This window comes from Candoia aspera, chromosome 7 (assembly GCF_035149785.1).
Source record: "Candoia aspera isolate rCanAsp1 chromosome 7, rCanAsp1.hap2, whole genome shotgun sequence".
Lineage (NCBI taxonomy): Eukaryota > Metazoa > Chordata > Lepidosauria > Squamata > Boidae > Candoia > Candoia aspera.
Window position 1 is genome coordinate 42,949,005 of NC_086159.1, and position 13,927 is coordinate 42,962,931.

The window sequence follows — 13,927 nt, forward strand, 5'->3', positions numbered from 1 at the left end:
GAGTGGGTATTAAAATCTGCAGGAAAGGTCCTTTAGAAGTTAATTTTCTGTAAAAAAAAAAGTTGTATCTGGCCCCTAATGTTTCAATGTTTAGAAAACCTGTAAACTCTTGTCATATTTTAAATTGTTAAACTGTTTTAGGAACTATGTTATTGTTCATTTTAAACAGTGTTTTAAATTATATTCTTTTTAAAAAAATGTTGTTAGATATCTTTAGTACTCACCAGGGTAGAAAAATGGAAGTGTAAATTAAATAAAAATAAATTAAAAATATATTGCTACTTCTGGGCCAATCAAAGTATCATTTATGTTTATAATAACATTTCGTGTTGCACAGCGCTGAGACAGTTAAGAGCTCAAGAACTGACTATGGCCATAGATTAAAATAAATAAAATAAAAGTACCTTCACAGATAGTAGAGCTGCATAAAATCTTTATACAAAGTGAAATGAAAATTAACATAGCAAATGGTCAGAATTTTTCTACAAAATTACAAGTATAATTAAAAGCAGTCTATATATAGATCTGTTTTTTTCCCAGAATTAGCTGCAGTGAAATCAGAGAAAATGCATGCTTTGCGGGGGTATTTAAAGCACTGTGCCTATTTAAAACAGCCTGCTATACTGCACATACTGAAATTTTCTCCTGCAATAATGAGGTACAAATTAATCTCACTCTTTTATACCTTCTCCCAACTATAATCAATGTTAAGAAAAAATAAAATCTAGTTCCCACGCAAGTATTCTTGAGGTATTTAAAGGCAGAACCTGGGAATGCAGCAAAAACCAAGGCAACGAACGGGATACCTATATTATTAAGAATTTCAGTATCTTCTAAATTAGAAATATAAGGGATAGAAAGAGCACCAGATGCAAAGAGATAAGCATCTCTACTTTCATAATTTATCATAATAATTCTTTTTCTGTTAATGTATACACACAGAGAGTTTAATTAAACAAAACTCTTCAAATAATTGAAGAAAAACAACTATAATATATTCCTGCAGTCTTCTCTTCTCCAGACTAAACATACCTAGTACCTCCAACTGTTATTCATGTTTTTCCTTCCAGGTTCCTTACTGTCTTATTTGCTATTCTCTGGACATGTTTCAATTTCTCAGTTGCTTCCTAAAATATGGACCCAAAACTAAATACAATATTTTAGATTTGAGAAAAGAAAATAATCTTCTTTATAATGGCTATAAATTAAATATATGTACCAGAAAACCCTCAAAATGATAGTCTGTCCAATTGATACAAGGAGATAGAAAGTAGAAATATGAAGGATCCAGTTTCTTTGAAATTTACACAATAAAGCAGTTGCATGATATGTTTTCTTGGATAAGGTAGCTTTGCTTATATTAATTCTGTTACTCTGTGAGTATTTGCTCACCCCCTGTGCAATATCCTTTCATTACAAATACATTTAAGCAACTGCATGGACTGGTCCAGAAAAGCGACAGTCTCAATACAAAGGAGACTATAGCTATAACAAATTAAAATCCTATGATTTTAGTGCCTGTTTAGTTGACTGTTAAAGCACAATGGTTCTTTTCTTGTATATGATATGCCTGAGCCTTCCTTTTCCAATGTCCCAAAACTATTCCCACTAGGCTCTGCTCCAAAGGCGTTTTAGTCTCTTTCTCTCATTTTTTTTCTCTAATCTCAAACCACCCTGAGGTACAATTTTGCATAATGAATGTCCAAATTATAAGTACAGACATAGCATATTTTAAAGCAATGCCATTATGCAGATATTTGGCTGCAAAATATACCTAAAATATGAAATATTGAACATGTCTGGTGGTTTTTTAACACCACATAAAAAGCAGACACAAAATTATCCTTTACACAAAGTGCAATATACTGTAACTTGCAAACAAATCAAACAATTGTTAGGAGAAATTTAAACCACCAGGTGTTAGGAAAACATGTAAGAGCTTCAAAATTGATAAAGAAAGCAATAACAAAAGAGAATAGTATAGCTAGTTTGTTTTAATAAAGCAAAATCTTTAACTATGTTTTTCTAAATGCTTTTGTGTTATATGATTAAAATTCTGAACTATTTAACTGTTCATATATGGTTGTGTAAAGCAGGTTTAATGACATGATAAATAATTCCAAATTTAAGTTACAGATACACTGCTTCAACCATGGGCAATTGGGATGTGAAAATCTTTGGGTGAAGCCCTTTAAAAATTGACAATCCTGGTTATCAGCTATTTGAAATGGAAATGTGGTCTGTATTTAATTTCTTCATGCTGTCTTTCTTTTGGTGGATCTTAGTTTTTTTTTAAAAAAACAGATGAACAGGATTTTGATCTTTAAAATATTATACTAAGGCCAAACTGTTCTCTATACATTCTGTTAACTTGATCAAAGTTAACTTGCTTTTTCCAGTCTGGCTCATTACCCTGGCACAACATAATCAGTGGCATTAATCACATTTATGATCCTTCCTGAGATCCATGTGGTTTCCACACTGATGATGTTCCAGACAATCTTGAAGACCTAGCTTCCAGGCCTTGTTATAGGATAGATGGGGCCCCTTTATTGGATAAGTTTTTGTACATGTTATGTATTCATTGGTTGAACACTGTCTTGTTCATTTATATTGTATTGCATTTTTATTTTGTTATTTGTTTGATATTGTGAGTCATCCAGAGTCATTTTGGAGTCAGGCAGTGCCTAAATTTAATAAAATAAATATATAAATAATTATATGTGATAAAGGCTAAGGGTTAAAAAAAAATCTTTGCAGTATTTTGTATTAAATTATTAATTGACAAATGTATGAATTTACCTTTTCATTTTGTCCTAGTTTTAGTAACATGCATCTGCTGGATATGTACTGTGACAATCATTGTTGAAAAAGTCACAGAAAATTGCTAGTCTTGTCCAAACACAGAACAGCACAGCAACTAAAGTATATCAAAATCTAATGGAAATGGGGAAGGATGAGATCCAGACATTCAACACTGACAAGGCAGAGGGAAATAGCATTTATTAAATGGAAATTTAAGACTAAATTAAGAAAGTCTCAGTCATTTCGGTGATTCTTTTTTAAAGAAATAACAGAAAATGTGCATGGCAAAAACAGAATCACAGGGTTGGAAGGAATCTTGGAGGGCAGGAATCCTCATATCATCTCAGACAAATGGCTGTTCAACTTTTCCTGAAAAACCTCCAGTGATGGAGCACCCACAGCTCCTTGAGGCAGGCTGTTACACTGCTTAATCACTCTTATGGTCAGGAAATTCCTTCTTATTTTAAGTTTGGATCACCCTCTGTAAACCTTCCACCCATTTTTGTTCTACTCTAGGTAGCTAAGGTAGATCCATCTATCTGCTAAAATACATACTAACTGGGGTTTGATGGAGTTTAGAAGCTACTTAACAAGTTATTCACAGACTCAGAATCCACTTCATATTTTAGACAAAGTATTCTTTTGATCGTGACTTGGATGAAAAAGATCTTTGGATTAGCCTGAGTTGAAGTTGGCAGTACTGTCAAATTCTCTCTGCAGTAACAGATGGCACAGGAACTTGGTCAGGGAGTGGAAACCCATTTGAAATTTGAAGGCTACAGTTCAAGTAGCGAGTGGGCTGCATTCCACAAGCACAAGTACATCATAATCTACATACACCGCAGAAAATAATATAAAATACAAAGTAAAAACTACAACACAAACAAAGGTTATTGTAAATTCTGTTATGCTGAAATTTGTTATTTCTAATCACCATCTGATATACAGGGACAAATTCTTAAGTGCTGGCATTATTGCTAGACAGCTGCCCTGCCTTTGTATTCTATAGGCCAATTTATTTGCAGCACTTGATAAATCAAAACGTTACCGGTCATTTTGGTTGTCTGGTGGAGGTTGATACAAGAGATTGGGGGGGGGGGGGGCGCTGTCTTTCAAAAATACACAATTCTCTTCATTCAAATCTCTAGCCGTAGCTTAGTTTTTTGCCATTATTTTTTAATGTTACCTAAGCTACAGCTACTGATCCAAATATTTCCAATTCATGTGAAAATTAATTGCCCTGAATGATTTCCCAAACTTCTGTAGTAATTTGACACTCTTGATTTTTATATAGAAAAAAAGAGGCTTTACCTGTCTGCATCCACTGTCACATCATGAATTCCTCTTTGAATGACATCTCGAGAGGCAGCTATGTCAGGAATTCGATTCAGGCTTCTCGTATATAGATTGAGCCCTCCATCCGTCATGTAACTAAAAATAATACATGTACATATATAAAATGAATCAGTAGAAAAGTCTACCATCTGTGGCCACTTGTATTATGCTGTACAGCATAAACTGCAAGCAACAAAAATATCAATGATACTTACACTTATTTCTGTTTTAGTAGAATTAACAATTAAGAAAAGGAAGGTGAAAAAATATGCATTTATTTATTTTTATTTATGTATTAGGTTTATATTACCACCAATGGGGGACTCTTTTCAAGAGTTCAAAGTACTATGCTGTAGTCTCAGGTATATAAAACTTTTAGTTGAGTAGCTACACATATGAAATGGAGTACTCTGGCATATTAATCCCTAATTATTCCTGGATGATTGTTCTCAAGGTTTAAAGTAATTAAAGTGGGAATGAAATAGATAAGGTTTGACATGCCTGGATGAAGCATGTATTTTTAGTGCTTATTAGCCTTTTTTTCCCCCCTTATTTAATATAAAATGGAAACAGTACTTTAAAATGTTCTGGCTAAGAGCACTGCCATTTGCTATCTTTTTCATTCCTGATATCAAAAAAGGACAACTTAATTTATTCACTCTTTTGATAAACCAATTAATACTTTTGTACATTTTTAGTCAAGGATTACTAACAGCAAAATAGTCAACAAAAATCAGCAGTAGCATTCTTATTCAAACTTTCACCTTTTTTTTTTTTTTACATTTTCAATCTTGTTTTGATTTTAATGTCAAGAGTGCACAGACTTCATACTAGTGAAATCTGTTATTTTTTTCCATATTTAACCTGAGCCCTAGGAATACAGGGATAGCACCGGATAGTATCTACTATTCCACTTTATGATACATGTCCTGACAAATGGCTGAATATAAATCTATAATTAAATACTTGCCCAGATTTGAACAAACCAGTCTTATGGAAAAGTAAAAACAAATATAGAAGAAGATAACATGCTTTTACATCTCAATTTACAAAGAATTCCATTAATCAAAATAATCTGCAAAGCCTAAGAAGAAAGTAAATAGGGCTTTGCATGCCTGAAAACTTATTTATTTATTTATATTTTGAATTTCGTCACCGCCCATCTCACTCAAACCAATTGCTTTGAGTTATACACAAGGAAAAACACAGCATTCCTCTGCTATTCATTAAAACAGCCTCTCATTCCTCAAGCTTTCACAGGATTCTGAAAACAAGGTATGGCTGCTTCAGGAGCTATATTAACTTGATGCCAGAGATATGGAGGTGCAGCTTCCCTATACATACTTGTCCCCACCAGCCTTTTAACTCTTACAAAGACATAATAAATGCCAAAACAGAGCTTGAATCAGTAAAAAAGTACAGATACAACTCAGTTCTTGGCTGGTCTTCTTGGAAATAATTTTTACTTCATTCAATTGGACATAAATATGGTTTAGAATGTTTAGATTTCAGCTTTGAATCAACAGAGAGTCTAACATTCTTTATCTCTTTTCAGCATCACAGATTTTGAATGGTAGATGGACAGGGAGAGAGGGATGGAAAGGGTGGTGGTGGTGGACAGAGAATTTATTAATACTGAAAGATCATTTTATACAGATGCATAGGCATTTTTTTTATGTGACATTCTTGAGATTGCCCATTCTCTCTAAACTCTGGAGATTCCTAGTCTTGTTCAAAGATTTCTGAAGACTTAAACTATTCTTTGGAAGCAGATGTCACCTATCTGAATTGTGACATGGTCAAACAAATCAAAAAAGTATACTCTATACATGTTCAGAATCTTATTTTATATTCCCAGATGAAGAACATTACAGCAGTATGAACTGGCAAATTTATATTCCAAAAAGAAATTATTAACTTTCTGCAATCTCACCACTGAAATGTTATAAATAATTGTAAATGTTGCTGTTTAGTCCATGACCAGTCTAATTTATTTTATTATGGTTGTCACATGGAAATTAAAGGCTCACTGATCTCTTCTGCCATATCCATTTTGCCTTCTCTCACCTGATTCCTAGAAATATTTGAGCCATCGTACCGTAGTGATCATGAAAAATCACACTGTACTAGCAACTATTATTTTTAATCTGTTTTTCTTTTACTTTGCCCTGGTGTAAACTGCCCTCCCCCACCCCCACCCCCACTGCCCCAGTAAAGCTATGGGTAGCTCTGCAGGAAAGGCAGACAGGTAGAGATAGAATTACTTTTTCCCTACTCTTTTTTACAAGTAACCAGTTTGGATTAGAGAGCTTTAAAACAGTTAAAGTGGAGGAAGGCAAAGAGATTCGTACCCAACCCTAACTGAGAATATTGCTAATCATTAATTATTTGCTTATACTGTGTTTTGTCCTGACTTTGTCATTATTTTGATATATATGAAAATGCAATACACTCTATTTGTGAACTGCTTACATATAAGCAAGGGTGTATAAGGTAGAGCCCCAAAGCTTTACTCCCCATAGCCCACAGATTCCTCTGAAAGCTGCAGATGAACCTTTAATTTGAAAGAAGGGACAAAATTAAACATATAGGAGGGAATCACATTCACTTTGGGATTGAATTAGCTTTATGTGCCATCTGCACATTGAAACAACAACTGGGGGAAACTTTAAATGTTAAACATTAGTGTTACTTAAAAAAATAAAGACTTCATTCTCAGCCATCCCTTGTGTAAATACCATCATACTTCTGTTCTATTATTTCATGACTTTTACCATTATTGTAAAAAAAAAAAAAGATTTGAATCATTTTAGTACAAGTTGATTCCAAAAAGCAAAACACTGCCAATCAGGCATAAACAATTATTTGCAGTGGGGTTGAAAAACAGTCTGTTTTGCTGCTAGATCTAATTTAGATCCCCATCATTGATAATCCTACTCGTCCATACCTCTATATCCTTCCAAACCACTCTAGCTTCCACCACATCAGTATACCAATTCATACAATTCAATTCCTTTTGTTCTTCAATCTTCTAACCTTCTCATTTCTGAGAATTTGCTCCATCTTCTCCTTGTTCTCAACTGATTCCTCCTTTCATCATAAATTGGCTTTGTGATTCAATCTTCATTCTCTCTGTGTGACTAAACCACCTCAGTGTATGTGTTTTGAATTCATCACTCACTTTTACATTCAGTCCACATTCATTCAGTAACTTTTCATTCTTGAATTTATCTCTTGTTTTATCACACACACTAATTAGGCCATTCTCACTGAATTCAATTTACTTTCATGTTTCTCCTGTCATACCCAACTCTCACTTCCACATAAAAAGTAGAAGTATGTTCTTATGCATAGCCATTTTCACTTCTTTCAACATTTGTTCCTCTTAATACAGCACATATTACCAATTTTCTACAAGCATTTACACCTGTTAGAATCTTTTTCTCATATTTTGTGACCAATTTACTAAAGATCACAAATTCATCTCCTTGCTCTAATTTTAGCTTGCAGTGATTCACTCCAATTTCCCTGTCAAAATAGCTATCCTGATTTTTTCTATCTTAATTTTCAGATTCAAATACATCATTATATCAAACTAGCATTCACTGCAAATCATTTGAGTTTTCAGACAACAACACAGCATTGTCTGTATATAAAAGTATTTGCACATTCATCTACCCAAACAGCACACCTCTAACATCATCATAGGTAAAGGTAAAGGTTTCCCTTGATGTAAAGTCCAGTCAAATCTGACTCTAGGGGGCGGTGCTCATCTCCGTTTCTAAGCCTTGGAGCCGGCATTGTCATAGACACTTCCGGGTCATGTGGCCAGCATGACGACTCGGAACGCCGTTACCTTCCTGCCGAAGCGGTACCTATTGATCTACTCACATTTGCATGTTTTCGAACTACTAGGTGAGCAGGAGCTGGGACGAGCAACGGGAGCTCACTCCGCCACGCGGTTTCGAACTGCCGACCTTCCGATCGACAGCTCAGTGGTTTAACCCGCAGTGCCACCGCGTCCCTCATCATAAGCATTCCTTATACATTTACTGGTTAATAAGCAAATAAGATGACATCACACAGACTCCACCCTGAGTATTGTGCCCAGTAGGATCAGAGAAACTGGAAAGGGTTGAGAGAAAACAAATATAGAAATATTGGGGAACTAGTAACTAAATCCTATGATGATAGATTGAAGGTACTATACACATTTAGCTTTGAAAATAATAAGTCACAAGGGGAAATATGGCAGAATCTTCAAGTGTCTGAAAGGCTGTGAAGAAAGTGAACAAGAATTCTGTATCATTCCAAAAGGCCAGACATGGAATAATGGATTTCAAAAACAGGAGGCAGATTCTGGATGAATATTAGGAAAAATTTCCTAAGGGTAACAGCAATTTAACACTGAGGCTTATTTCTCAGAGGCAATGGACTCCTTTTTATAAGGTGTATATTATACTATTTATCAGACTAATTTCTATTCCTCCGCAAAGGATCGTTACCTTGTCGTGGTGCTGGAGCTTGAGCACCTCAATGATGCCATGAGCTAAACCGTGAAGGGCCACCCAAGACGGGAAGGTCATGACAGAGAGGTCAGACTAAATGCGATCCCTGGGGAAGGTAATGGCAACCCACCCCAGTATTCTTGCCGTGAAAACTAAATGGATCAGTACAACCAGAGATATGTCGGTATACCATCGGAAGATGAGACCCCCAGGTCGGAAGATGGTCAAAATGCTACTGGGGGGGAACAGAGGATGAGCTCAACTAGCCCCAGTCGTGATGACGCAGCTAGCTCAAAGCCGAAAGGACGGTTAGCGGCCGACGGTGCTGGTGGTGAACGGCGAATCCGATGTTCTAAGGATCAACACACCATTGGAACCTGGAATGTAAGATCTATGAGCCAGGGCAAATTGGATGTAGTTATTGGTGAGATGTCAAGATTAAAGATAGACATTCTGGGCGTCAGTGAACTGAAATGGACTGGAATGGGCCACTTCACATCAAATGACCACCAGATCTACTACTGTGGACAAGAGGACCACAGAAGAAATGGAGTAGCCTTCATAATTAATAGTAAAGTGGCTAAAGCAGTGCTTGGATACAACCCCAAAAACGACAGAATGATCTCAATTCGAATTCAGGGCAAGCCATCTAACATCACAGTGATCCAAATATACGCCCCAACCACAAATGCTGAAGAAGCTGAAGTAGAGCAGTTCTATGAGGATCTGCAGCACCTACTGGACAACATGCCTAAAAGAGATGTTATTTTCATCACAGGAGACTGGAATGCTAAGGTGGGCAGTCAAATGACACCTCGAATTACAGGTAAGTATGGCCTGGGAGAACAAAACGAAGCAGGACATAGGCTGATAGAATTTTGCCAAGACAATTCACTCTGCATAACAAACACTCTCTTCCAACAACCTAAGAGACGGCTTTACACATGGACTTCACCAGATGGACAACACCGAAATCAGATTGATTACATCCTTTGCAGCCAAAGGTGGCGGACATCTGTACAGTCGGTAAAAACTAGGCCTGGAGCTGACTGTAGTTCAGACCATGAATTCTTCTTGCACAATTTAGGATCAGACTAAAGAGATTAGGGAAGACCCACAGATCAGCTAGATATGAGCTCACGAATATTCCTCAGGAATATGCAGTGGAGGTGAAGAATAGATTTAAGGGACTGGACTTAGTAGATAGGGTCCCGGAAGAACTCTGGACAGAAGTTGGCAGCATTGTTCAGGAGGCGGCAACAAAATACATCCCAAAGAAAGAGAAAACCAAGAAGGCAAAATGGCTGTCTGCTGAGACACTAGAAGTAGCCCAAGAAAGAAGGAAAGCAAAAGGCAACAGCGATAGGGGGAGATATGCCCAATTAAATGCAAAATTCCAGAGGTTAGCCAGAAGAGATAAGGAATTATTTTTAAACAAGCAATGCGCGGAAGTGGAAGAAGAGAATAGAATAGGAAGGACAAGAGACCTCTTCCAGAAAATTAGAAACATTGGAGGTAAATTCCAGGCAAAAATGGGTATGATAAAAAACAAAGATGGCAAGGACCTAACAGAAGAAGAAGAGATCAAGAAAAGGTGGCAAGAATATACAGAAGACCTGTATAGGAAGGATAACAATATCGGGGATAGCTTTGACGGTGTGGTCAGTGAGCTAGAGCCAGACATCCTGAAGAGTGAGGTTGAGTGGGCCTTAAGAAGCATTGCTAATAACAAGGCAGCAGGAGACGACGGCATCCCAGCTGAACTGTTCAAAATCTTGCAAGATGATGCTGTCAAGGTAATGCATGCTATATGCCAGCAAATTTGGAAAACACAAGAATGGCCATCAGATTGGAAAAAATCAACTTATATCCCCATACCAAAAAAGGGAAACACTAAAGAATGTTCAAACTATCGAACAGTGGCACTCATTTCACATGCCAGTAAGGTAATGCTCAAGATCCTGCAAGGTAGACTTCAGCAGTTCATGGAGCGAGAATTGCCAGATGTACAGGCTGGGTTTAGAAAAGGCAGAGGAACTAGAGACCAAATTGCCAATATCCGCTGGATAATGGAAAAAGCCAGGGAGTTTCAGAAAAACATCTATTTCTGTTTTATTGACTATTCTAAAGCCTTTGACTGTGTGGACCATAACAAATTGTGGCAAGTTCTTAGTGGTATGGGGATACCAAGTCATCTTGTCTGCCTCCTGAAGAATCTGTATAACGACCAAGTAGCAACAGTAAGAACAGACCACGGAACAACGGACTGGTTTAAGATTGGGAAAGGAGTACGGCAGGGCTGTATACTCTCACCCTACCTATTCAACTTGTATGCAGAACACATCATGCGACAAGCTGGTCTTGAGGAATCCAAGGCTGGAGTTAAAATCTCTGGAAGAAACATTAACAATCTCAGATATGCAGATGATACCACTTTGATGGCTGAAAGTGAAGAGGAACTGAGGAGCCTTATGATGAAGGTGAAAGAAGAAAGTGCAAAAGCTGGCTTGCAGCTAAACCTCAAAAAAACCAAGATTATGGCAACCAGCTTGATTGATAACTGGCAAATAGAGGGAGAAAATGTAGAAGCAGTGAAAGACTTTGTATTCCTAGGTGCAAAGATTACTGCAGATGCTGACTGCAGTCAGGAAATCAGAAGACGCTTAATCCTTGGGAGAAGAGCAATGACAAATCTCGATAAAATAGTTAAGAGCAGAGACATCACACTGACAACAAAGGCCCGCATAGTTAAAGCAATGGTGTTCCCTGTAGTAACATATGGCTGCGAGAGCTGGACCATAAGGAAGGCTGAGCGAAGGAAGATCGATGCTTTTGAACTGTGGTGTTGGAGGAAAATTCTGAGAGTGCCTTGGACTGCAAGAAGATCAAACCAGTCCATCCTCCAGGAAATAAAGCCAGACTGCTCACTTGAGGGAATGATATTAAAGGCAAAACTGAAATACTTTGGCCACATAATGAGAAGACAGGACACCCTGGAGAAGATGCTGATGCTATGGAGAGTGGAAGGCAAAAGGAAGAGGGGCCGACCAAGGGCAAGATGGATGGATGATATTCTAGAGGTGACGGACTCGTCCCTGGGGGAGCTGGGGATGTTGACGACCGACAGGAAGCTCTGGCGTGGGCTGGTCCATGAAGTCACGAAGAGTCGGAAGCGACTAAACGAATAAACAACAACAATTTCTATTCTGCCTTTTAGGATATTCATCATTCCAATTTTATGTAAAATCCAAATGATAAGCAATTTTAGAAGATGATGAGCTATAAAACTTCAAGCCATATCAATTAAGATTATAAATTCACAGTGCAATAAAAGCAGTCAAAAAGTAAACTCAAATTAAAAAGATAAGGCCTTTCTAAAAGCTAACAAAGGGCCAACCATGTATATTTAACTGCACGAGAAAACTTAAACATGTACAACCGCAGAGAATCAGGTTGCATGTTTGCCTGAACTGAAGAGTCTAACAGGAAAAAAAGGGACAGGAGATAACTTTCATTTAATTAATTAATTAACTTAATTCTGTAAGGAATTAAAATGAGACTTTAAACAGTACAATGCATGATTAGTTGATCTGTCACTTCACTTTCTCTAATAACTTTCACTGTAAATTATTATATTTCTAATTTCCAGCCAGCAACAAGTTCACCATATTTTTTCAGATGTTTTCCTCATTACTTTATGTTTATGAATAGATTCGTGACTTACTTAAAAAAGAAAAACTTACCCACTGTTGATGTCATCAGCTCGGAGGCTCTTCCCAAGAATGTCCCCATCACTCATGTACCCTCCAACATCAACATCAGAGGAAATGTCCAGGTCACTATTTCCTTTTTCACCCATGTCAATTTGGGGGATGTTCCCAAGACGCGAGATGGCTGCACGACGAAGAGGTGTGGTGTACATGAATCGAGAAGGGTCAGTATGGATGAAGCGACTAGCACCACTGCGAGGGTACCCTCCACCCAGGGAAGGAGCATCACCTGCCTGGAGTCGAGGACTAGCTTGTCCAAGCCTCCAGGTCACTGGAGAAGATCGGCTTGTCAAGCCGGGAATGCTTCGTCCATTCACTTCAGTTGTCACAGTACTGTCAAACGTTGTCTCCAGTGTGCTGTCAAGCAAAACAAAAAATGATGAACCGTGCTTTCCATATTTCTGAGGATACGGGATGGAGGGTAGACACAGTAAAGTTCTACTTCGAAATAACAGCATCTGTTTTTAAAGACATCACTCTAAGGCAGACATTTTTCTGCAATAAGCCAATTTTCTTTCTCAGATTTTCCATATTTTTAGTCATGGTGGGCTTTGAGATAATGCCATGTTAATATGTAAGATTTAAATAAAATAAAAGGAACCTCTTTAATGGAAAATGAAACCTGTTAAATGTAACTAGAGTAGCACTTAACATGATGCTGGTAGAGATACAAAGTACTGTAAAATAAAATGGAGTTTTTCAAAACCAGGTTCTTCCTTGCTTATATTGTAAAATGTAGTGAATGACTCGTACATAGCTAGAATTAATGTCAGTTACATTTTCATAGCAATATGAAAATGACCTTAAATTAGACACATTTCCCATTTGTTTCAGTGAATACATTCTACATAAAAATAAGCACATTCTTAGCAGAATTTGGCAATTGCAGTGTCACCTCTGTTGTGTCATTACCATCAACAAATAACATTCCTTTGACTGATCTGCTTCCTCCATCCCCAAAAAGTCTCAGATTAAATTTTATTCTTCCTTGTAACATCATCTGCCTATCTGCTTCTTCATATCACCTGGGGCCTGTTGACTTTGCAAGAGACATTGTCTCACACACAGCCACTCTGAAACCCCACTTACTGCAAGGGAGATCCTTATCTTACATACCCTCCTCTTTTTTCCTTTATGTTCTTTCCTGCAGATATGCCAGATATACCATGGATGTGGTCATGGGATATACCACATGTCCTATGATGGGTTGATGTTATAGGTTTTGGGGAAGTAAGGGTAACTTATCACAGAGTCTAACTTTCAAGCAGTGCCAAAATAATGACTATATATATTATTTTAGTTAATATTTTAAGGACTAAATATAATTAATCTGAATTTGGTTTCATATATTGGGTTAAATCTGTTTTACCTCAGGTGACTGGATTCACATTACAAATCACACACAATGGTTTACCAATCATAATGGCCCCATCCACATAGCACACACATTATGGATTGGCATGTTTAAATTGATCTAACAAGTTGATTTTGTTGAGATATTAAAGATTA

General features: G+C 37.1%; 1 protein-coding gene across 1 annotated transcript in view; it reads right to left on the reverse strand.

The window, feature by feature from the left end:
- NAV3 (neuron navigator 3) overlaps positions 1-13,927 on the reverse strand; it is a 144,550-nt gene that overhangs the window by 83,103 nt on the left and 47,520 nt on the right. Inside the window, exons 9-10 of the mRNA XM_063309338.1 lie at positions 12,392-12,775; positions 4,117-4,236 (exon numbers count right to left, since the gene is read on the reverse strand). Coding sequence (XP_063165408.1) covers positions 4,117-4,236; positions 12,392-12,775 — 504 coding nt within the window. The remainder of the gene's footprint in view (positions 1-4,116; positions 4,237-12,391; positions 12,776-13,927) is intronic.